This window comes from Haliotis rubra, unplaced genomic scaffold (assembly GCF_003918875.1).
Source record: "Haliotis rubra isolate DU_JTF1 unplaced genomic scaffold, ASM391887v1 Scf319, whole genome shotgun sequence".
In the NCBI taxonomy this organism is placed as follows: domain Eukaryota; kingdom Metazoa; phylum Mollusca; class Gastropoda; order Lepetellida; family Haliotidae; genus Haliotis; species Haliotis rubra.
Window position 1 is genome coordinate 157,738 of NW_025766990.1, and position 22,627 is coordinate 180,364.

General features: G+C 37.0%; 1 protein-coding gene across 4 annotated transcripts in view; it reads right to left on the reverse strand.

Moving 5' to 3' along the window:
- Positions 1–7,065: 7,065 nt before the first annotated feature.
- LOC124283619 (synaptotagmin-7-like) overlaps positions 7,066–22,627 on the reverse strand; it is a 482,711-nt gene continuing 467,149 nt past the window's right edge. For all 4 annotated transcript variants that reach the window (XM_046719606.1, XM_046719608.1, XM_046719607.1 and 1 more), the window contains 2 exons: positions 21,256–21,370; positions 7,066–11,516 (listed from right to left, as the gene is read on the reverse strand). In XM_046719606.1, coding sequence (XP_046575562.1) covers positions 11,212–11,516; positions 21,256–21,370 — 420 coding nt within the window. In that variant the 3' untranslated portion in view covers positions 7,066–11,211. The remainder of the gene's footprint in view (positions 11,517–21,255; positions 21,371–22,627) is intronic.

The window sequence follows — 22,627 nt, forward strand, 5'->3', positions numbered from 1 at the left end:
TATTCTTGGTCTTTTAACCTCATCTTCATAATCATAGGTGGTCAGTGTTTTGTCCCCACAGCACAATGGGCTTTCTCCGCATTAATGATGTGCCATGGTATAAGTGAAATGAAGTTCACATCGGACTTGATCCCAATGTCCTCACTACTGCACAATAATGATTGCGTGCAGGATTAAAATCTGAAATAGTACAATCTTTTTCTTTTGATGTAGGTATGTCAGGGCTCGATTTAGTGCTTTGTTACTTGCACTGGTGCAACCCAAGATTACTAAGTGCAACCTAGTTATTAGTCTAACTTGCACCAGGAGCAAATCAATTTTTGAGTGGGTATACATCTGAATAAAACATCTAAATAATTCAATAGCATATTTCTGATATTTCATATTGCACTAAAAACAGTGCAACTGGAATTTGACTGGTGCAACTAGGTTTTCATCTTAGGTTGCACCTGGTGCAAGTGGGTTAACATCTCTTAAATCGAGCCCTGTATGTTCTTGGCAGTTCTTGCAACATGAGCACTAAAACAGTAAATATGGAATTTTTTTAATCTTCCCCAACCAGTTAATATGGTTTAGTTTGTGCTTTCTTTACCTTTTGTCTTCCATTTTGAAAATGTTTTAATATTTTGAGTTAATACTTTTCGCCAGAATAGCAGTTTTAACTGAATATAGATTTAACACTCAGTTACTGAGCATTCAATATGTTTTGGAGGTCTTGTTTTGAGAAAATCTTTCTCAGTTCTTCACATTTCATGTTTTGGAGGGTTTTTCATGACATGACGGGAATAAAATTAATAATTATTTTCAGGGTATAAGTAGAAGAATCAGAGGCAATTGTTTTAATGATATAACGTTCCTTGTGAAAAGTCTCATTGTTTATCAAATGTATATTAATGCTCACATATATATTGGTTCAAATTAGCCTTGAGTAGTACACTCACGTCCAGTACTTCACATATAATCTTGTAAATATATAAATATTCTTTGTTGAACATTTTGGGGGATGTAGCCAGCGCTAGGTGATGTTATTCATGGTTTTCATGGTTATTACGATGTATCTTTGATGCAGGTTACCTTTGATATGCTTCTAAGCGTTAGGTAAATATATTTTTCTCTTGTTGCATTTCAAATGTGAAGTTTAATTTGTCAAATCCAAGATAATCAGATTTTTACTGTTGATAAGAAAATGTTATTTTACTTATCTGTTCGAGTGAACACCATCTTGATGGAGAACACAAGAACTGTGAGCAGCATGGATGGAACATATTCCTAACTTATTCAAACCTGTAATGAGCTTGTATAATGAGATGGGAAAGGGTTTGTTGATCGATACTACCATCCTAATAACAAATGATTATTTGATATTATTTCTATAGCCGTCCATGAAAGATATTGTGGGTTGTATTACTGGTGATGAACTAGTTTTAAAATGTAAAAATAAAATATAAATATTATTTTCTTCTTTGTTTTTGGATAAAGAAAGCTGCATGCACTTAGTTCTCATTCTTTTCGTGTTGAAGTATTGCCAAAAATAGAAGAATGATATCATGTTGTTTGTACAGTGTCAGAAGCTGATGTAACTTTTACCACTGAAATTACACAGAAGTCTCTGATTTTGCTAATATATTTTACATCAGTTTGTTCATATGTGTCAAATTGCATTTATCATTTGTTTGACAGGCGCTTATAAATGTTATTGTTCGAATTTATTCACTAGTCAAGTAAACTGTGATGTTATTTTGGGTCGACACAACTGAGAATGGGTATTAACATCAACTTAGTGATAGGGAAGGTAGGGGTATGTGAAATCCCAGACGTCAGATTCCATGTATTGAGACTCTTTAGTTCATGTGAATATTTCATTTCATGTTTTGTCAAGGTTCTTCTGTGCGTTAAAGGAAAGATAAGGATTGTTTCTATTTATTTAACTTTAGCACTTGTCAATCCATGAAAGAAAATCTCACGCTCAACCTAACTTGTTTGGTGTGGTGGGGTAGCCTCTCGTCATGGCAAAGGAATGGTTTGGCTTGTACAATGTGTTAAGCCTATTTCTGGTATCTGGTGACATTGTTGTTATCTTACTAAGAGTGGCGTAAAACCCAACTCACTCGTTTGAACTGTAGGGTGAACTGGTTGGACATTCTTTATATCTCCATGGATTGCATTTCAGTAAACGAACACTACCCTCTGGATCCATTCCTGTGGTTTTTGCAGTCTCAAATTACCTACCCTTGATTTCCATTTGCGTATTTGATTGGCCATACTACAGGCCTAACATACTCATCAGAATGTTTGTTCAAAAAAACCTCAGTTATAGGTTGGCAACAACCACAAAAAGCAACCAGTTCCATTGCTAATGATCAAGTTTGCAAAAAAAAATTTTAAAAATAAATTTTGAAAAACTGACTGACATGCAAAGAAAAGGAGGTCTTCATGTGCATTGAAACTGGTAGTGGGTTTGATTGCTAGTTAACATGAGTTACCTCCCTTATGTTTGATTGGTTGGTTTAATGTCAGTGAAAACCAGGGTCAGGTAATTTGTGATGGCACGATCCATGGGTTGGTGAGGGTGAAGTGAGAACCCTGGAGATAAAAAAGGATGAAGGACTTCTGTAACTTAAAGGTTTTGTTTCTTGTGTTGCGCTGTAGGCTGTTTTCTGATCTACCTTGTGTCAAAGGCATCCACCTCGGGGCTCCAACTGTACATATATACATGCATCATCCTCGATGGGAACTTGCAGAAATATACATATAAAAATATGAATAAAAAATCATTTATTTCAGTCTCTTGTCCTTCCTTTTTGTGGCTACTTTCCCCGACTCCCATTCATGTTCGGATGAGTTGGTCCGAAATACTTGGTTTTCATGCAAACAAAACCAACGCCATCAGTCTCTAATACATTGTATTTTATTTTCATTTGTTACTTAGACAGATGTACAATTATCTCAAAACAATATTGAACACTGATTAACAGATGACCTAGACACTGAGACAGACAGTGATGGTGGTTGACGGGGAGACGGCCCCTCGCTTCTTATGTGTGTGCCACAACTAGTGTACCACTCAACTGTTGGTAGGGAGGCTTCACACTTGTCAACTCAGATGACGACAACCCTATTTAAATGTGTCATGTTAAGCTTGAAATGAAACTGATCAGTGTGATTAACTCAAAACAGCCAGTAAGTCCTAAAATGGGACGTCCCTATCAAAAGTTGAATGGTATCATTTCACAGAACAGTGTTGTGAGGATACACTTCTACAACTTGTTTCACAGATGTTCCTATAATAATACTCTGGGTCCCAATATTTCAAGTCAATGATCGGTTTGTAAAAACTTGAATAAAAACATTATACGATTGTATTTTCAAAACTTTTTACCTTTGCATTTATCTTATAAAAAGTCAACTGCTTCTTATAGCATAATGTTTAATGTAGCCAACTACAGGGATTAAACTGTTGCTTTTGGACCTAATCTATACAGGGACCAGTTCAAAAGTTGATGGCAGATAAATATTGTCCAACTAAATGTGTGAGTGAGTGAATTTATGTTTATGCCGCTTTTAGCAATATTCCAGCAATATCACGGCAGGGGACACCAGAAATGGGCTTCACACGTGGGGAATCGAACCCATGTCTTCGCCGTGAAGAGCGAACGCTTTAACCACTAGCCTACCCCACCACCATTAGTAAATGAACTTCAGTAAATAAATACTTGACAATAGGTCACCAAACCAGAAATTCTATTTCAGAAAGCATTTTAATGGGTGGGGGACGGGGTTCAGTCTTATATAACTTTTGCTCTGTCCCACCTAGCACCTACTTGACAATGCTACATCTGTTTCACAGTAAGAAGTGAGGGGTTACTCCCTCCCTTGTTTCATGTTTTCTTCACCTCTGCTTTCTAAACACCAAGTTTGGATATGCTGTTATTTTGAATGTATTCTGCGAAGACATGCATCTCATAAGGAACAAACAGCTTGCACAGTTTCACGACTGTTGTAAAAATTGCTTTATGTTTATGAAAATATGTCCAACAAATCAGAACCATATAGTACTGACATATGAAAGAGAAATCATGCGGAGACCAGACCAATTTTATTTCTTGTTTTGCGGATCCGCCGGTTGTATTTTTTTCAATATTAAGAAAAAAAATATAAAAATTAATTTTCCCCGCTCAAAAATAAAATTTTAATATTTCTATAGGCCAAAAATGTAATTGTGCAAGAAAATGTTTTTAGATTGTTCTTTCCCCCATATACACTTCATATATTGTCAAAAGTAAAATACTTTAGTATTTAAAAGGAATATTGGTTTGGTGATTTTTGATTTTTATTATTTTTTCCTCCTGCCTTTAGGATTTCTGAGGACAAAAATCCGTAAAACAAAAATAGAATTGGTCTGGCCTGAATATGAATTTCATATTTTACAAAAAAAGAATGGCTCATAGAATTTCTTATAAAGGAATAAGCTGATATTAAACAGAATAGGAAGATTTTGGAGTTTGTTTATCAATGATCCATGATTATAAACCAGCCATGGTTACCAAAACCACTAAGAATAAATCACAATGTAGAAGATCCAGCTGAAAATTCTAATGCTGGGACTCAAATTATTTTCTTTAGGACAAAACATTAGCACCAAAATGGATTGGTTGGGCCTTGGTAACATGAATGAAGATTCTTTTGGATGACAGGCATTCAAACAGCTGTGGTGACATTGAAGAGGACAGCGTATGTTTATCAGACAGAAGATTACGAAGTCCAAGTTAAACATGCATACACTTTCATCATGTATGGCACATAAAATCTGAAACTGGTACGTCTTTCTCGCCGGGAGACACAACACTACGCTACATTAAGATTGGAGTATGAATCCTGATTTTCACTTCTGCTAGGGTTCGGCCATTGCAGTATGACCAGTTTGTAGGTCGGTAGCATCGGACAAGGAACATCGAGAGTGCATATTGCCTGCTGTATCATGGGTAGAACTACACTACACACGTAATGTGCTGCCTAAATACCAGAGCAATGGTCATCCTGCTGAATAACAATATGCACCATTTTGTCAAGATTAGAAAATCTTGTCGGAAATCATTTTAACAGAGACAGTCCCCCTTAATATTGTTCAAAATTATGTAAGGATAAAATCAAGCACCAAAAAAATTCAGGAAAAATTTAAATTGATGTTCTTGTGAAATATGTGAAACCGCATCACACTTGATTTTTAACAGTGAACTCAGAATACGAAATCAGCATCAATAGGGGGAAGAAGTATTTAAAAATTTGAAACTTCACCGTTCTTATTGATCCTACGGAACTAATGATAATGTTTAAATTAGCTCTATTGTTGCTGTCAGGACTGAAAACCTGATGCAACCAGTCACTTGAGAGTCAATTAGTGAAAATAAAGGTCACGGTCTCATTCAGTGTATTATATCCTGTGTTATAACGATATTAGCATCAAACAATACTGAGAAAATGATGGAATTCAGATAGAATAAATTGATATTGTTATTAGGATAGAACACATTGCCGTTTGGCTTACAAAAGTGGATTTCGTACACACTGCGTCATTGAGTTGGATTTCAGGAGCTGTGGATGATGACTATTGAACTTTCTTTCAGTCATGTGAATGAGTGAGTGAGTTTGGTTTTATGCCGCTTTAGCAATATTCCAGCAATATAACGGCAGGGACACCAGAAATGGGCTTCACACATTGTACCCATGTGGGGAATCAAACCCGGGTGTACAGCATGACGAGCGAACGCTTTAACCACTAGGCTACCCCACCGCCAACTTTCAGTTATTTATAACACATCTGCTTCATGTGGAAAGAGAGCTCAAAGTGACATCACTTGTAGATGTGTACCACATTCAGGAAAGTGACAGTTGAGATGTCAAGCTGACCATAGATCATAATCTAGCAATATTTTGGATTCAGCAGGGATTATAATCCAAGAGAATCTAGGATTCAGCTGAGGTTGTAATCAGGACATATTAACCATATCCTAACATGGTCAAGAGACATAACTCTGGTAAATGATGACAAATTGGTACAAGAAAAAAATTCAAATTAGACAAAGTTTCAGGTTGTTATTACTTTTTTCAGGTCTATAAAAACATGAACTGACCTCATTCAAGTCAGTAGTTGTATATTATATAATGCAAAGTCATCGAACTATGTTAACAATAACATTAAGAGGTTCCAACAAACGGAGTCATCTAATTGGTTGAAGTTTGGGGAATATCATTTCTGGATAATTCACTTTCTATTTTCACTCGGTACCTCATATAATCAGACCTGACTCTTATCCAATGTATTTCCCATTAGAATAACCAAACCACCGTGAATATGGCTAAAAACTTTGCAATTTATTTTTAATAAAAATGGTTCATGGTTTGTCTGTTGATGAAACTAAGATCTGACTGTCCCAAAAATAGACACATAATACACCCACAACTGTGTTGAAAAATACTTGATAAGGTTCAAACTTCGAGTCTCCATGAGAAAGTTCTGGTATGCGTCAGTGCGTCTGAAAGATGTGATTTCACAATTTGTTAAAGAGACCAGACACTGAACAGATCATCACTGTGTCTGACAAATAAATTATGAAAGCAAATGGAAGATGTCAACCCTGGGACATTGCTGGAGAATTGGCAGTTTTACAGCTCTTCAACATTTGATTCAAAATGCAATTGCTGGGTAACCATTTTACTCTGTTCTGGAAACAGCCTGTTAATTAATTACTGAATCATATTCTTCAATCATTTATGAAATGCACTGATATTCTTCAAATCTGGCTCGGCAGCGTCTATCCGAATTTAATTTGATCATGTTTGATCTTGAAAGAAAAACTTTGATCACTCCTCGACAGAATGGTGCATATCGTTCCTCAGACATTTCCACTTCTGCACAAAATGCTGGTTTCATCGCAATCACATGTTAAACTAATTTCAAGCAACATTGAACATGTAATGCAGCATGGTTTCGGCAGCTAGTATCTGTCAAATATCTAGGCTATTTTATACATGTGATCCGTAGTTATTTACTGTACAAAATATATATATCATATGTATATTTATTTCAATATATACAGCTACTGGGCCCTGTACTCTGTACATCTTGGGATGGTCCTGAAAACTTCAACCATCTGTACCATTCATAAGAAAATCTTTCAAGTTGCTCACCCAACTGTTTGCACCACTGCTGAACAAGGGAGATAATCGGTACTTCTAAATGTCATGTAAAGAAGTTGCAGATATCTATATCGACCACTGATAAACGCAGCAACAGATTCCATCAGGTCATTGGGCTAATGGATTTCATAAAAAACGATCCAAATCTCCAGAGAACAAATCGGCCATCATTCAGGATTTTTAGTAATTAATTAAATATCCGTTCACAGGAGGTAAACGACAAGAATGAGAAGCCTGAGAATCATATTGAGCTTCTTGATGGATTATTTCTATTATTTTCAAAGACATTTTTCAAACTAAATATGCTGTATCGACATGATTTCTTTCAGCGGCTGCTTTTTCAGAAGTCTTTGTTTTTTGTATCTCTATCTGTATCGGGTTGATGTTATTCAGTCAACTCAATGGCGGACCAGAGTTCAGATGAAATGAACCGCCATGGTAAGACAAGTACATTAAATACAATAAAATAATCTTGTGTATATCCGTTTTTTATGAAAGAAAATATTTATATCTGAGAGTACAGAGTTACCTTCAGTTATGTCTGTCATACCTTAGTGAGTGAGTTTAGCTTTACGCCGCACTCAGAAATGTTCCAGCTATATGGCGGCGGTCTGTCTGTCATACCTTAACGCACATGGGATATCATAATTGTGAATTGCTGCATTTTATAAATGTATGTATTATTAATATTATTATACCTCGTATAATAGAATATGGATATACAACGTATATATTATTAATGTAAGCGATGTTTCGCTGTAGATGCTAACAGCATTATCAAGCAAAAGATACTTCCTTGTTAGGATCTTCACCGAAATGTCACTTTCATTCATAAAAAGGATGTATATCCATAAAAACATTTCCCAAAACATTCTCTAAATGCCACTCAAAGAATTTATTGGAAATATTCTTGAATATGAACTTTCTTAATCTCCACAGAATGGATGGAAACTTTCAGCTATAAAAATGGTTCAATGTCTAAATGATGATCTTTATCATAGTTCAGGAGAACACGAACCCATGGTCAGTTCAAAATATCAGAGACACGCATGAAAGCAAATTGCAGCACTTCTCATTTATCCTTTTGAACGTTTCAAAGCTGATGACAATTTATTTCCACATTTCAGCAGAATCAAAGCACTGATATCAGAATCGATTTCCACTGTATAAAGTCATAATAATAAATCAATATTCATCTACAGAAGTCCACTATATTTGCTATTTTGTAAACTTTCATATAAAATCGTATTACCCTCTCCAAATGATTGTCCAGATTCCACAAAAATCCTTTTTATGTCCCTTCTTTGTAAAAAGCAAATCCTATTACAGTTATTCAGATAGATGTCCAAGCAATAAAACGATTACTGTCCATTTGTAATTGTGACCCTCCTGAAAGGTCAATTATATTTTTATATTCCTCCCCAAACACTGTCACGTTCTTTCAATAACTTCCCTTGAATTCCACACAATACATGTATGTACTAAAGGTTAATAATCAGGTATCAAAACCCTTTTTGATAATATGCTAAATAAGGATAATACTATTTCCCCGAAACTCACTCCTACTGTATAATATATGATTACATTGCAAACTACAAATAATATTGGCCACATTAGTGGGCTATTAAATAAATATATTGCTATTTACACCCTAGAAATAAAACATAAATATTATGACCATACACCATATAAATTATAAATAAAGTCACACTTTTTTTTCATATGAAAATGAGTTGTCCATTCATGCACTGATAAGCTATCACACATTACAGATATTTTGGCAAACTAAAAGCTGAAATTACAGTGTACAAAGTCTAACATCAGATTAATCCTGTCAAAGGTTGTATGTTTTTTAACCACTTACATAAATAATAAATATATTTTTTGTATACTGCTTGAAAACAAAATGAATGACAGGTCACGTAGACTCAACACTTACGATGGTATCTGTATGGCAATATGAATTAATAATGAATCCCAAATGTAAACAAAAGTTCTTAAAAGTCTCAGTACAGAAATGTTAAAACATTGGTTAGGAAAATATTACATGTACATGGAGGAATACATGATAAATAATAAAAATATATTAGCGGTTATTTACATATTTTAAAAGGCATTCCAATGAACATATCAATTACGGAAGAATTAATATGTATTAAAACATGTAAACTGGCATCATAAGAGGAAAGGGGGAAAAAATTGCTGAAATTAATTGTTAAAGTGACCAAAGAGTCAATCATACCTTCTTTGAAATCCAGGAGCATATGTTCGTCTCACCTCCCTGAAGGGATGGGTAACACGAACTCATGATTAACAACAAACAGATGTGCCACAGAATTTCTGCTTTGAAAAATAGTTAGGTCATAATATGCCTTGTCGGACTTTAAAATACCTTAAATATCAGGCGCATAGCAAGACATTTTTTTCATGTAAGCCTGATAGGTTGCCAAGCTATATACTTAGATACCATCCTTCGACTAGCAGATCCTGGTAGAGCTTGGGGATGTAACTCAGCATACTCATTACAAATTATACTGCAGTACAATTACTGTTCCACTTGTGCTCTGAATAAGTTTCAGAAAATTTCAGTTATTTTCTAATGGTATGACATGAAGATTTTTAAAGACACTTTTTTTTGTCAGTGAGTGAGTGAGTTTGGTTTTATTCTGCTTTTAGCAATATTCCAGCAATATCATGGCAGGGGAGACCAGAAATGGGCTTGACACATTGTATCACAGTGGGGAATCAAACTCAGGTCTTCATTTTGATGAGTGAACACTTTAACCACTAGGCTACCCCACTGCCCTTTTATAATAATGAATCAATTTAAGGAATTGGTATTACTTTAAACTGTAATGGCCCACAATAATCTTTCATGATTTCTAAGAACGCATTGCAAAAGTAACTATGACTTGCCACAAGTTTCAAGACAGCCACAATATTCGGCATTCGGCATTCAAATGTTATCATCTCCCTGGGGAGAGTGAGACGAAAAGCACCTGGATTTCTTGCTTCATTCATAAAAGAAAAACAATTAAAGTACAATATGTACAACTAAAATGCAAACATAAAATGGTCATGGGCAAAGTATCAATATTGTAGAATATTTGTCTTTGGATTTCCGTTCCTCTTCATGTGAAACATATAATTCCAAATTCTGAAGATGCATAAGAGCACATGACAATACTTGTATTCACATCAACACAGACTCTTCCACAAAACCACGTGTTCCTGGCCTCGTCAAGAGATAATAATAAGCTTGAAGGGGAATATAACAGCTGACCATATCTCAAGGTTGTCTGGCTCTTCAGATCAGAAAATCTGTATTATCAATTACCATGTTATTGTAAATATCCATTGTGAAAATCAACATTGGAATGTAATAATCCACAGGTCCTTAAAAACTGATTCGGCTTTCAGTAAAGCATTTGATTTTCTTCATACAAAATCTACACTCAAGCAGTATGTCGCTCGACACCTACACAATCCAGGTGACAGGGCGACATGGCGACAGTTCAGCTTCCATCCCATCCTTCACCATGGACATAGTACAGAGAGCCTTACAGCACAAAAAATAGGATGATCCGATTGTGAAATCATGTTGAAGGCTGCTGGTAATGAGAGTTGTCTCCCCTCCACTAAGTGCACATCTAGGACTATATCACAATGGTAGGTGGTACTCACAGTCCATCAACACAAGTCACAGTACATAGCCACACCAACATGACTAAATCTGCTATGTTTTCCTAGTGATTAATCCTAGTATGGTATTTCCATCAGCCTTCCAAAGGAAACACACAATCTTGGAGCCACCAGCATCAAATCACCACGGAGTTATCCTCCAATGTCTGCAATGCTGCATTTCCTTTGGCAAATCAAATCCTGCAAGAGTTACCTCTCTCTGACAAGTGTGATTGGAGTGATCTCCCTTTGTGTGCATTACATTCAGAGTGATTTCCCTTTTGTCACCAAGCCTCCTGCAAGATGTTTCTCCTCTTGATGGTGAACACTGCATCAATCTTTGAGGAGGTGCCACTGCGCCACTTGTTGGCGAGGTTTGGAAACCATATCATTCCAGTGCCTTGTCTCCATCGGACCGCTGTGAGCTCCCAAAATGACTTTGCCGATCAGTTCATTTCGACCCACCTTGTCGAAATCCATTACAGAGACTTCCAGACACGTCTCACGCATTTTCTCCCATGGAATGTCAAATATAAAAGACTCGTTATATACAGGGTTGAGGGAGCGTTTCTTAATGATGGTCTTCTTCTTCTCCACCTTCGTCCCACCTTGCATCAGCCAGATCTTCACGTAGGGATCTGCACAGAAAAAGGAGACAATCACTGAGACGTACATCACAATGAATTGGCAAAGTCATATTAGGTTGAAGAAATGTTCAAGTGAGTGAGTGAGTGAGTTGAGTTTTATGCCGCACTCAGCAATATTCCAGCTATATGGCAGCGGTCTGTAAATAATCGAGCCTGGACCTGACAATCCAGTGATCAACAGCATGAGCATCGATCTGCGCAATTGGGAACCGATGACATGTGGCAACCAAGTCAGCGAGCCTGACCACCCGATCCCGTTAGTCGACTCTTATGACAAGCATGGGTTACTGAAGATCAATATTCTAACCCGGACCTTCACAGGTAGAAATGTTCAAGACATAATTGATAAGAGTCGGGATATAATGTTTCATTGCAACAATGATACATATCAATTGTTCATGGCCCTACGGTGATACATTATTGAAGATGAATGTATCAAGAGCTGACATTGGTATCACATGAGACTATTATCATTCCCTTGTTGAACCAAAACACTCAGCAAACATTAAGCTATTGATAGTTTCAATAGATGAAAACAATGAAAAACAATGACAACGGCAAATACAGCCTGATCATGAACTAGACTGTAATGAGTCACCTACAAATATTCTCTTACCATCTATTGAACCAAGGAAATGGTGGACAAGCCAGAATCCGCAGCAAACAAGTAATGTTTGTTTGTTTGTTGTTTAATGCAGCTCTCAACAAGTAACAAATTTGACTTAACAAGGCCTGGTGATGTCTAACCAGTGTAGCACATCTGATACCAAGCCCATGTTGTGCAATAAGTCAATAATATTTTGGAAGCCGTGGTGGCTGAGTGGGTTAGATGGCTGACTTTGTGTGCTGGCGATTAGGTGCCTGACTCTGAAAGTGTGGGTTTGAATCCCAGATGGGACTCAACCCAAATAAGCACTAGAATCACCTTAACTGAGAAAGTCTAATCCCAAATCTAACATATTTACATCAACAATATTTGTCCCATTATTTAAAAAATACTGTAACCTGAACTTACATGCTGTAACTTGAAAGTACACATGCACTTCAAACTGTTTTCACAATCCTTATATACAACATATCACATATGTATTATCTAATACATAATATTTGAAAGTACACATGCACTTCAAACTGTTTCCCCAATCCTCCTGTACAACATATCACATATGCATTATTTAATACATATTGTTGTTGGAAGTTCAGTTCACTGAAGTCATCTTCACTCCACTGTCCTTGACTGGAGCTGTTCCCATTAGCATGTTGGAAGTAACAGATATTTATCATTTTAACAAAATTATTCTCCTATCCACTTTCATAAATTCCAAACAAGCAGATGCAAATTTCCATTTTGGATATGTAATTGTATTTCTACCACGTCTGCCAGTAGATAACTGTATAAAAATGTTTAAAACAGATAGCATCTCGGACCAATTCTCATCCACATGCAAGGAACTTGGGAATCAGGTTGGCAAAAACTTGCAGTGCCATGAATCTTCTCTAATCTGTATCATGGGATTACACTAGTGCCTGAATGTATTTCCTGACAGATAGATCTTATCTATGCACAGTAACAAACAACTGTCTACACATTGCCATACACATGAAAACCGGACAATAAAATGTGCAAAAAAATTGAAAATCATATCGATTTTCATGGAAGCAGATTTGACAATTTGACAATTTCCAATAAAAACATCTCAAGACAAAGGCAGAATAATTTTGCAGGAAAATTACATCCTGTCTAACATTCAAGTTTAAATTGAATCAGTGTCTTTTGCCGATGGCGATGTTTTCAATTTAATGCTATCAGGCCTGAATGCTGAAGTGCAGTCCGACACTGCATGTGTTGTTTTATCAGATACCCTTGCATCATATCAAATTCGCGAAACATTTTTTTGTTCTAAATGACCTGGGTCATACAACTGATAAAATATGATGTCATAATGACAATAGTCAAGAAAGGTTCAGTTAGAGTGAGAGAGTTAATATTTAACGTCACCTCAGCAGTATTTCAGCCATATGGTTCAGTTTCAGATTCAGACGATATGCTTATCATCCCTACAAGGCTCCATGGATATGTAATTGGATTCGTCAATGCCATGAATAGGTAATTTGATTAAATGGTAAAACGTTAGAGTTTGATGCTCAAGGTTTTTGTTTTCTCCAAAATTAACATTGCAATTGGTATAAAATGTTGTGTCTTGGGTAAAGAGCTGAACCGTCTTGAGTGAAAACTACTAGATTTGATTTCTTGTTGGATACCTCACAGCAATATTCCAACACTTGAAGACTGTGTGCCAGAATGTCCAGAGATTAATGGTATGAAGACATGGTGGCACCTTGACACCGATCCTGAACATTAAATCGGCATGCTTGCTTCTCACAACCATCATTCGTGAATTAATTTAGTTTTAAGCCGCACTCAGCAATATTCCAGCTATATGGCAGTGGTCTGTAAACAATTCAGACAATCCAGTGATCAACAGCATGAGCATCGATCTGCGCATTTGGGAACCGATGACATGTGGCAACCAAGTCAGGGAGCCTGACCACCCGATCCCGTTAGTCGACTCTTATGACAAGCATGGGTTACTGAAGATCAATATTCTAACCCGGACCTTCACAGGTAGAAATGTTCAAGACATAATTGATAAGAGTTGGATATAATGTTTCATTGCAACAATGATACAACCATCATTAGGGGCGATGGAGTAGCTTAGTGGTTAAAGTGTTGGCTCTCCGTGCCGAATACCCAGGTTCAATTCCCCACATGCGTACAATGTGCGAAGCCCATTTCTGGTGTTCCCTACTATAATTTTCTTGAATATTGCTAAAAGCGGTGTAAACCCAACTCACTCACTTACTCTCACAATCATCACAACTTACTAGGGCTGGCTATTGACATAGATCACAGAGATCTATAATCATTAACTATGTATCGACTGATTATCAATAAATATCGGAGACGTATCTTTAAGCAAAAATCTATGAAAGAGATGAATATATTTCACATCACTGGTGAATGGTGACATGGTTTTACACAGATTATTAACAAAACAGCTTCCTAAATTTGTATATTGTGTGAGAAAATTAAATGTACGATATTATTGATAACACAATTTTCATATTATGATAATTAATCAATCACTTTAGGCAGCCCTACAACTTACCAGGGACACACATGGCCTCGTTGTCTTCAGTACCACAATTTTCTATGCAAAGTTGTGTCCCTTAGGGGTGCCAGGATCTTATGATTGTAGGTTCAAATCCAGTTTCTATTTAAACCAAAATCTTCTATTTTCTGTCAGTATGTGGTAGAGTTGGAAGTGCAATGCTACTTTCCTCCAACCTATTTAACATATTGTGTTTACTCTTTGCAATGATGGAGTACATCTGCCTTGCATGAATGTCAACTTTTATGCATCATTTATGTACCTCTTGATGGTCCTATTGAGATACATATTATATCATGAGGAAGTGGATCAGTACATAAAAATAATCCTTTGCACGGCCTTCTGTCTTCATACAACCCAGCATACCCCGCAGAGTCAATAAAGAGAGCATATCTTCATCACATCTCCTTCAATGGGTAGATTAATCTCTTTGATTATGTGGACAAGCCGGCCATTTTCAAACCAGAAAAGCATTTAAATTCCAGAAGGCTACAGTAATTCGAAAACCTCTATTGAACGCCATCAGATGCTGCATTGTACACAGTTCAAAGATTTTGTTGAAACCAAAATATTGGCTTTCACAGGAATAATAAGGATAGTTTATCATTTTGGAATCAAAACTATTCAAATTCCACTCCAATAACATAGTCCACTCAAATGTAAAACTTTCAAAAGCCTTTATGACAGAAGTTCTGCAAAATTTCCTCATGCATTTTCAAATACCAGCACATGCTTAGAACTCATTCTAGTGAAAACGTTTACACACATCTCCAGGCTAATGGATTTTAAATTCCATCACCAAAATCTAATGCCGACATAATTCCCTATCTATGGGAACACTTAGCCATAAAACAAAGAAAGCAATCTAAAAGACAGAAAAAGAGTTCAGTATCAGTGAAAGGTCAAGGTCCATATGAATCATGGGAAATCTAGCTTAGATTTTATCGACTGTTTCTAATACGATGTTCTGCAGATGGGCTTGATCAAAGAAAAGATCTCATTCCCTATTCACTCTGTAGGGGCAGCTCTCCGCAGTTGTCTACGAAAACTAAATATTTTCATTGTTTCCGTGGTTGCACTGGACTCTCTGTCCTAACTTGGCGCACCATAGACATTACAGCCTGAATTAGTAAATATGTTTGGCTAAAACCAGAATGGTGACATAAGACGTTATGATCCTGCAAAGAAATCTGTTAAGTGTTCAAATATTGATAAAAGAAATGAAATTCACTCAAGAAGTCGATTTGGCTGAGATTGAAACTGGAAATATACTTTCTTGTGCTAGTTTGCTTATACACAAAATGCCAACAACGTCTTTCCCAATATGTGAATTTAAATTCATACCGGAAGATAAAACTTTACTTATATACCAAGTTTTAAATCTGGGTTAGAATTGGTCTTCAGTAACCCATGCTTGTTGTAAGAGGTGACTGATGGGATCGGGGTGGTCAGGCTCCTGACTTGGTGGGTCGGTGGGGTAGCCTAGAGGTTAAAGCGTTCGCTCGTCATCACGCTGAAGACCCGGGTTTCGATTCCCCACATGGGTACAATGTGTGAAGCCCATTTCTGGTGTCCCCCACCGTGATATAGCTGGAATATTGTTAAAAACAGCGTAAAACTTAACTCACTCACTCCTGTTTGGGTTGGCACATGTCATCGTATCCCAATTACTTAGATAGACCAGTCCTTGTTGTACCCATTAATGCCGAGCGCCAGTGCGCCAGGCAGGAACCAACAAGTACCATGTTTTAAAGTCTTTTGGCATGACGCGGTCGGGGATCAAACCCGCGACTTTCAGCTCTCCGGGCAGACGCTCTAACCACTACACCACGGAGGCGATCAGACATGAAGTGATTGTGTAAGTGAGTAAGTGAGTGAGTTGGGTTTTACCACTTTTAGCAATATTCCAGCAATAATGATAACTACTGATGCTCATGACATCAATCACTAGGTTACCTGTCTGGACTTGACTCAATACAGACTGTCGTCATAGTGAGTGAGTTTAGTGTTACGTTGCACTCAGCAATATTCCAGCTATATGGCAGCGGTCTGTAAATAATCGAGTCTGGACCAGACAATCCAGTGATCAACAGCATAAGCATCGATCTACGCAATTGGGAACCAATGACATGTGGCAACCAAGTCAGCGAGCCTGACCACCCGATCCTGTTAGTCGCCTCTTACGACAAGCATGGGTTACTGAAGATCAATATTCTAACCCGGACCTAACCGAAACAACAAACAATGCAACTGTTCACAAATATATGAAATACAAATATATATCTACATTATCATAAAATAATTATAATGATAATATAAAAAACTTTGAAACTCAACAAAAGCTAATTCTTAATTTAAAATCAATACAATACCTCAATTATTTATACTCAAATGGATAATGGACCTAGAAAGTAGATTTTGAGATGTTAATGTCAACAGTTTTGACCTTTCCGGCAGATAATACTGATCACTATCTGTGTGAGCTAACAGCCTGGGTATTGTATATCAAAAACAAACGGGAAACCTTTAACCTTTAACACATAAAAAACTAACATTCCCCAGGAGGAAAATTCAATTTATTGACCCAAATTCACCTTCGTCTTTTCCCCAATCCTAACAGCCCAAAAGAGAAGTTGAATCCCTTCCCATTTGCTTAAAGATCAATAAAGGTACCGATTAAAGGATTTCATGTCACGACAGAGAAGCTGGTTAACTTATCACTACCATACAACTGACCAGAAAATCGGAATCGGGCTCGCCAATTAACAGATATTCAGGGTGGTATGCTCGCAAATTCCTCCTGCTATTCTGCGCATATAAACATGCCACGTCTACTTGTTTTACCGGTTCTTGGTCAGACGATTGTATTCAATTATACACCCAAAAGACAATAGCGCTGGTTTGGAATCGGACAACTTTTCCTATTATGTGGATCGTATCGATCTTTGGGCAAACTGTTTTATTGCATTAACAGGGAAAAGATATTGTGTTTGTGTTTGGATCTTTGGACGATATTGTTTGATCTGATGGGTCAATATTGATCTTATATTTCTCTGATACCTTTTTATATTCAGGTTATTTTGTCTTGGATGGAGTCTCGTGTGACACACTAATCCACATTAACCCTGTCATGACCAGGGGCAGATAATTGATCTGTGACAATTCAATTTCATCTCTATTGATTCGTGATAAAGCAGGATGTAGGGCAAGTTTAAGAGGTCAGATCTGATGTTTGCAAGTTGGAACATGTATTGAAATTCATTATTGTATGAACACTATCAACACAATGGAAACATATAACATATTCACACATTTCTGATAATGGATACGGATGCTAATGGATGTTCCTGTTTGGTTACTGGTTCTACTGATGTCATTGTGAGGACGTTGGACTATGAATTGTGAATACACAATTTCATTTGGAAAGTTGTCAAATGTGATGGGTGGTATATTTAGGATTACCCTTTATCTGTAAAGTACAGATTCTAGTACTTTTATTTTGGTTTGAGTCTTGGATTCTTAGAGTCAGGCACTTAACTGCTGACTTTGTGAGCTGATTATTAGGACTCTGACTGAGTTACTGGTATATCTCTTGCAGAGAAAGTGTAACAATATGTAAGCAGAAAAACTGGTTCCTGTATTTGAGGTGGGTAGCCTTTACGTGTACCAGTGCTTCTGCAAGTATCATTTGATAAATCTATTTATAGCCAACAGGTGTGTTGAGCATGCCCTTTTGTTTAACATCTGATGTCTCTGTATGAACAATGAACAGACATGGTTTGGGATATTCAAATAAAAATGAGAGAAAATGCAAAACATTAGAAATAGGACCTGGCATTTGATATTACAATGCCAACACAATGTTAACAACATTGCAAAATGAATTACAAAATCATACACCTTTCATACAGGCATTATTTAAAAACTAGGCTATTCTGTCTATTGGGGGCAATTTGGGTTACTCTGATGTTGCTGATGTGGCCTTAGGGGAAACTAGACCGCAGAAATTCTGCAACTGCTAAAACTTATGTGCCCATGCGAGAGACATTGAAATGAGGAGTGGCCACAATGAACAATTCTTCAATCCTAATTCCTGCAGTGCCCGACAATGATGCTGAACACCACCGTCTTCATCAAACCATCAATCAACAAGTTTTCAATAGATGATGATGAATAACCTTGGAAGGACCTACCAATCATTATAATGACGTTCTCGAGGTAATAAGGAACCAATCTTGTTTTGAACACATCTGGACTTGTTAAATCTTGTGAAACAGTTTCTCACGATCATCTTTCGTTGATTTGCCTACTTGTCAGTGTTGAGCATCTCAAGCTGATTGTGAGAGTATTATACTTGACAAGTGACAAAAATTTTGTAATCATCTGAATTGCCATGTGACATTTCCTCTAGCACAAAAAATGTTTAATAACTTCAGGTTCTGACAGGTTGAGGGAACAGCCCAAGGGAGTTTCAATCCATTATTTTATCAATCATTATCGACCCGTGAAGATACAGGTTAGAATTGGTCTTAAGCAACCCATGATTATCATAAGAGGTCACAAACAAGATCAGGTGGTCAGGATCGCTGACTTGGTTGAAGCAGGTCATCGTATCCAAATTGTGAACATTGACGTTCATGACGTCAGTCACTAGATTGTCTGGTTTAGACTCGATTATTTACAGACTGCCATAGAATAACTTGAAAACTGCTGAGGGCAAGAAACAAAAAAGAAAAATCAATCATTTTCATCAATCAATCATTTAGTTATTTTCCTTGTCGTTACGGGTTATTCATTCCCTTACTGACAACTTATCATGGATGATTACAGAACACGCACATGATGTCCCCATTCCTCATCACTATGGGTTTTAACTTTGACATTATGGGGATGTGAAAATGAATAAAAAACATATAAATGAATAATTTTAAAGATAGAGGCTCCGTATTTGACCTGTTTTTATAGATCTGAATATTATAGATCATGTAGTTTTTGTTATTAGAAGCCACACATGCCAAATAAACAAAATGGGAATGAGAATGAGAAAATTGGAAAAAATACAATCTTTTAAATCAACAACACTTCTGCAGCTTAGGTGTCTGGGTCATGTAGTTGAACACAGCATGTGTCATATGTCATATTTGGGATTACTCTTTCTCAGTGAAGTACAGATTCTTGTACTTTAAGGTTATATCCCATCCAGGATTTCAACCCCCACTCTCAGAGTGAGGAACTTAATCATAACCACACAGTCAACAATCTAACCCACTCAGCCATTGGCTTCTACAAATGGAAATCTTAAAACTGGTAGTCTAGATAATGTACACAGTGTACCCCTCTGACAAGTATAAATTGGCACTGCTCCCATGGACAAATTAAGCTATGAGTGAGTGAGTTTAGTTTTACGCCGAACTCAGCAATATTCCAGCTATAGGGCAGTGGGCGGTAAATAATCGAGTCTGGACCAGACAATCCAGTGATCAACATCATGAGCATCGATCTGCGCGATTGGGAACTGATAACAAGTGTCAACCAAGTCAGCAAGCCTGACCACCCGATCCCATTAGTCGCCTCTTACGACAAGCATAGACGCCTTTTGTGGCAAGCATGGGTTGCTGAAGATCTATTCTACCCCGGATCTTCATGGGTCTCTACCCTGGATCTTCATGGGCCAAATTAAGCTATGAATACACAAAGGTATTTAGAAAGTGGTCAAATGTGACATGTGCTATATTGGGATTACACTTTCTTTGTAAAGCACAGATTCTAGGGGGATTAGGTGCCTGATTCTGTGGATTTGAATCCCAGATTTGACTCAACCAATCTAGCACACACATTGTACATTTAAAATAGAGTCCATTTCTCCCCCAGAAAAAAACTGATGCGTTTCTACATGTATAACTGACTGACTGAGTTTGGTTTTACGCGCTTTTAGCAATATTCCAGCAACATCACGCAAGGGGGACACTAGAAATGGGCTTCACACATTGAGTCCATGTGGAGATTCGAACCCGGTCTTCGGTGACAAGCCAACGCTTTAACCATTAGGCTACCCTGACCGCGTTTCTACATGTATAACTCATGCATGGTTGCCACATTGAAACACTTATTAGTTAGTTAATAAATATCGATACAGTATAGACCGAAATGGTCGAAATGGGTGCTGTTGTGGCAATTTTCAAAATCAGACGAAACAACACAAACATTTCATTCAACCTGTGTAACTGTTTAAGACTTTTTTCCCATTATAGGTTCCGCATTGACCTGGTTTTCTCCTTTTTCACATGATCATAGGTACAGATTCAAAATTCCTGCACGATATATTCCACTTAAAATCAAAACGTTTGATAATACTATTTCATTCATCATGTTCATTTTCTGAAGGATAAAATGTTGTTCAGATAAGCATTTTCTTCGATTACTTAGATTGGTATATGAATATTCATCAGTTCTGTAGCACGACGTGCATTTAACCAGCTTATCAATACATTACATCTCCATTGACCCCCCATTAGATAGGGTCTTGTCTGGTCAGCGAGTGTCTGTCCTCTACTGACCTGAACTCCCGGTGATGTCCTTGATCTTCAGGTCCCTGGCCTTCATGATGACGATGGTGAGACGACCGATGTTGGGCTGGTAACAGAGGGACACCAGGAGCTCGCCTAGCTTGCCCTGACAACAAATACCACCACATCAGGGCATGTCTTAGAGAAACAGCATTCACAGCAGGGCATGTCTTAGATAATTAACACTCACATCAGGGCATGTCTTAGATAATTAACACTCACATCAGGGCATGTCTTAGATAAATAATGACCACAACAGGGCATGTCTTAGAGAAATAGCAGTCACAGCAGGGCATGTCTTAGATAATTAACACTCACATCAGGGCATGTCTTAGATAAATAATGACCACAACAGGGCATGTCTTAGAGAAATAGCAGTCACAGCAGGGCATGTCTTAGATAATTAACACTCACATCAGGGCATGTCTTAGATAAATAATGACCACAACAGGGCATGTCTTAGAGAAATAGCAGTCACAGCAGGGCATGTCTTAGAGAAACAGCATTCACATCAGGGCATGTCTTAGAGAAATGACACCACATCCGGGCATGTCTTAGCGAAATAGCATTAACACCAGGGCATGTCTTAGAGAAATAGCAATCACATCTGGTCTTTACTTAGTCACGTTCACCCTTCTTCGATAAACATCTTACATATCAGTGTTATTTTTAAATGAATAACTCACATCACTGCTCTAGGTTAATAACAGTCATGTTATTGCATTTCTTACATACGGAACAGTAGAGTCACTGCCTTTCTTGGGAAAATAACTGTAAAATCAGTACCTTTCTTAGATAAATAACTGTAAAATCAGTACCTTTCTTAGATAAATAACTGTAAAATCAGTACCTTTCTTTGAAAAATAACTATAAAGTCAGTATATTTCTTAGACAAATAACTGTAAAATCAGTACCTTTCTTAGATAAATAACTGTAAAATCAGTACCTTTCTTAGATAAATAACTATAAAATCAGTACTTATCTTAGAGAAATAACTTTCATAAATAACAGTCAAGTCAGTGCCTTTTCATGAAAATATAACTGTAATGTCAGTACCTTTCTTAGATAAATAACAGTTTCATCAATGCCTTGTGTAGATCAATAACAGTCTTGTTTAGATTACTAACAGATATGTCAATGCATTTCTCAGATGAACAACACATCCCTGCCTTCAGGTCACTGAACAGAAAAGACATGAAACAAATATGTTTGGTACATTGTACAAATATCACACTGATTTGCATCAGCACAAACTCATCATAGTTTGGACTTCAGAAATAAACACACCCAAACTATCAGTATCAGTAGTTTTGCCCAGAACTGTAAGCTTCCATTATCAAATCCTAACATCTCTTTGAAACCA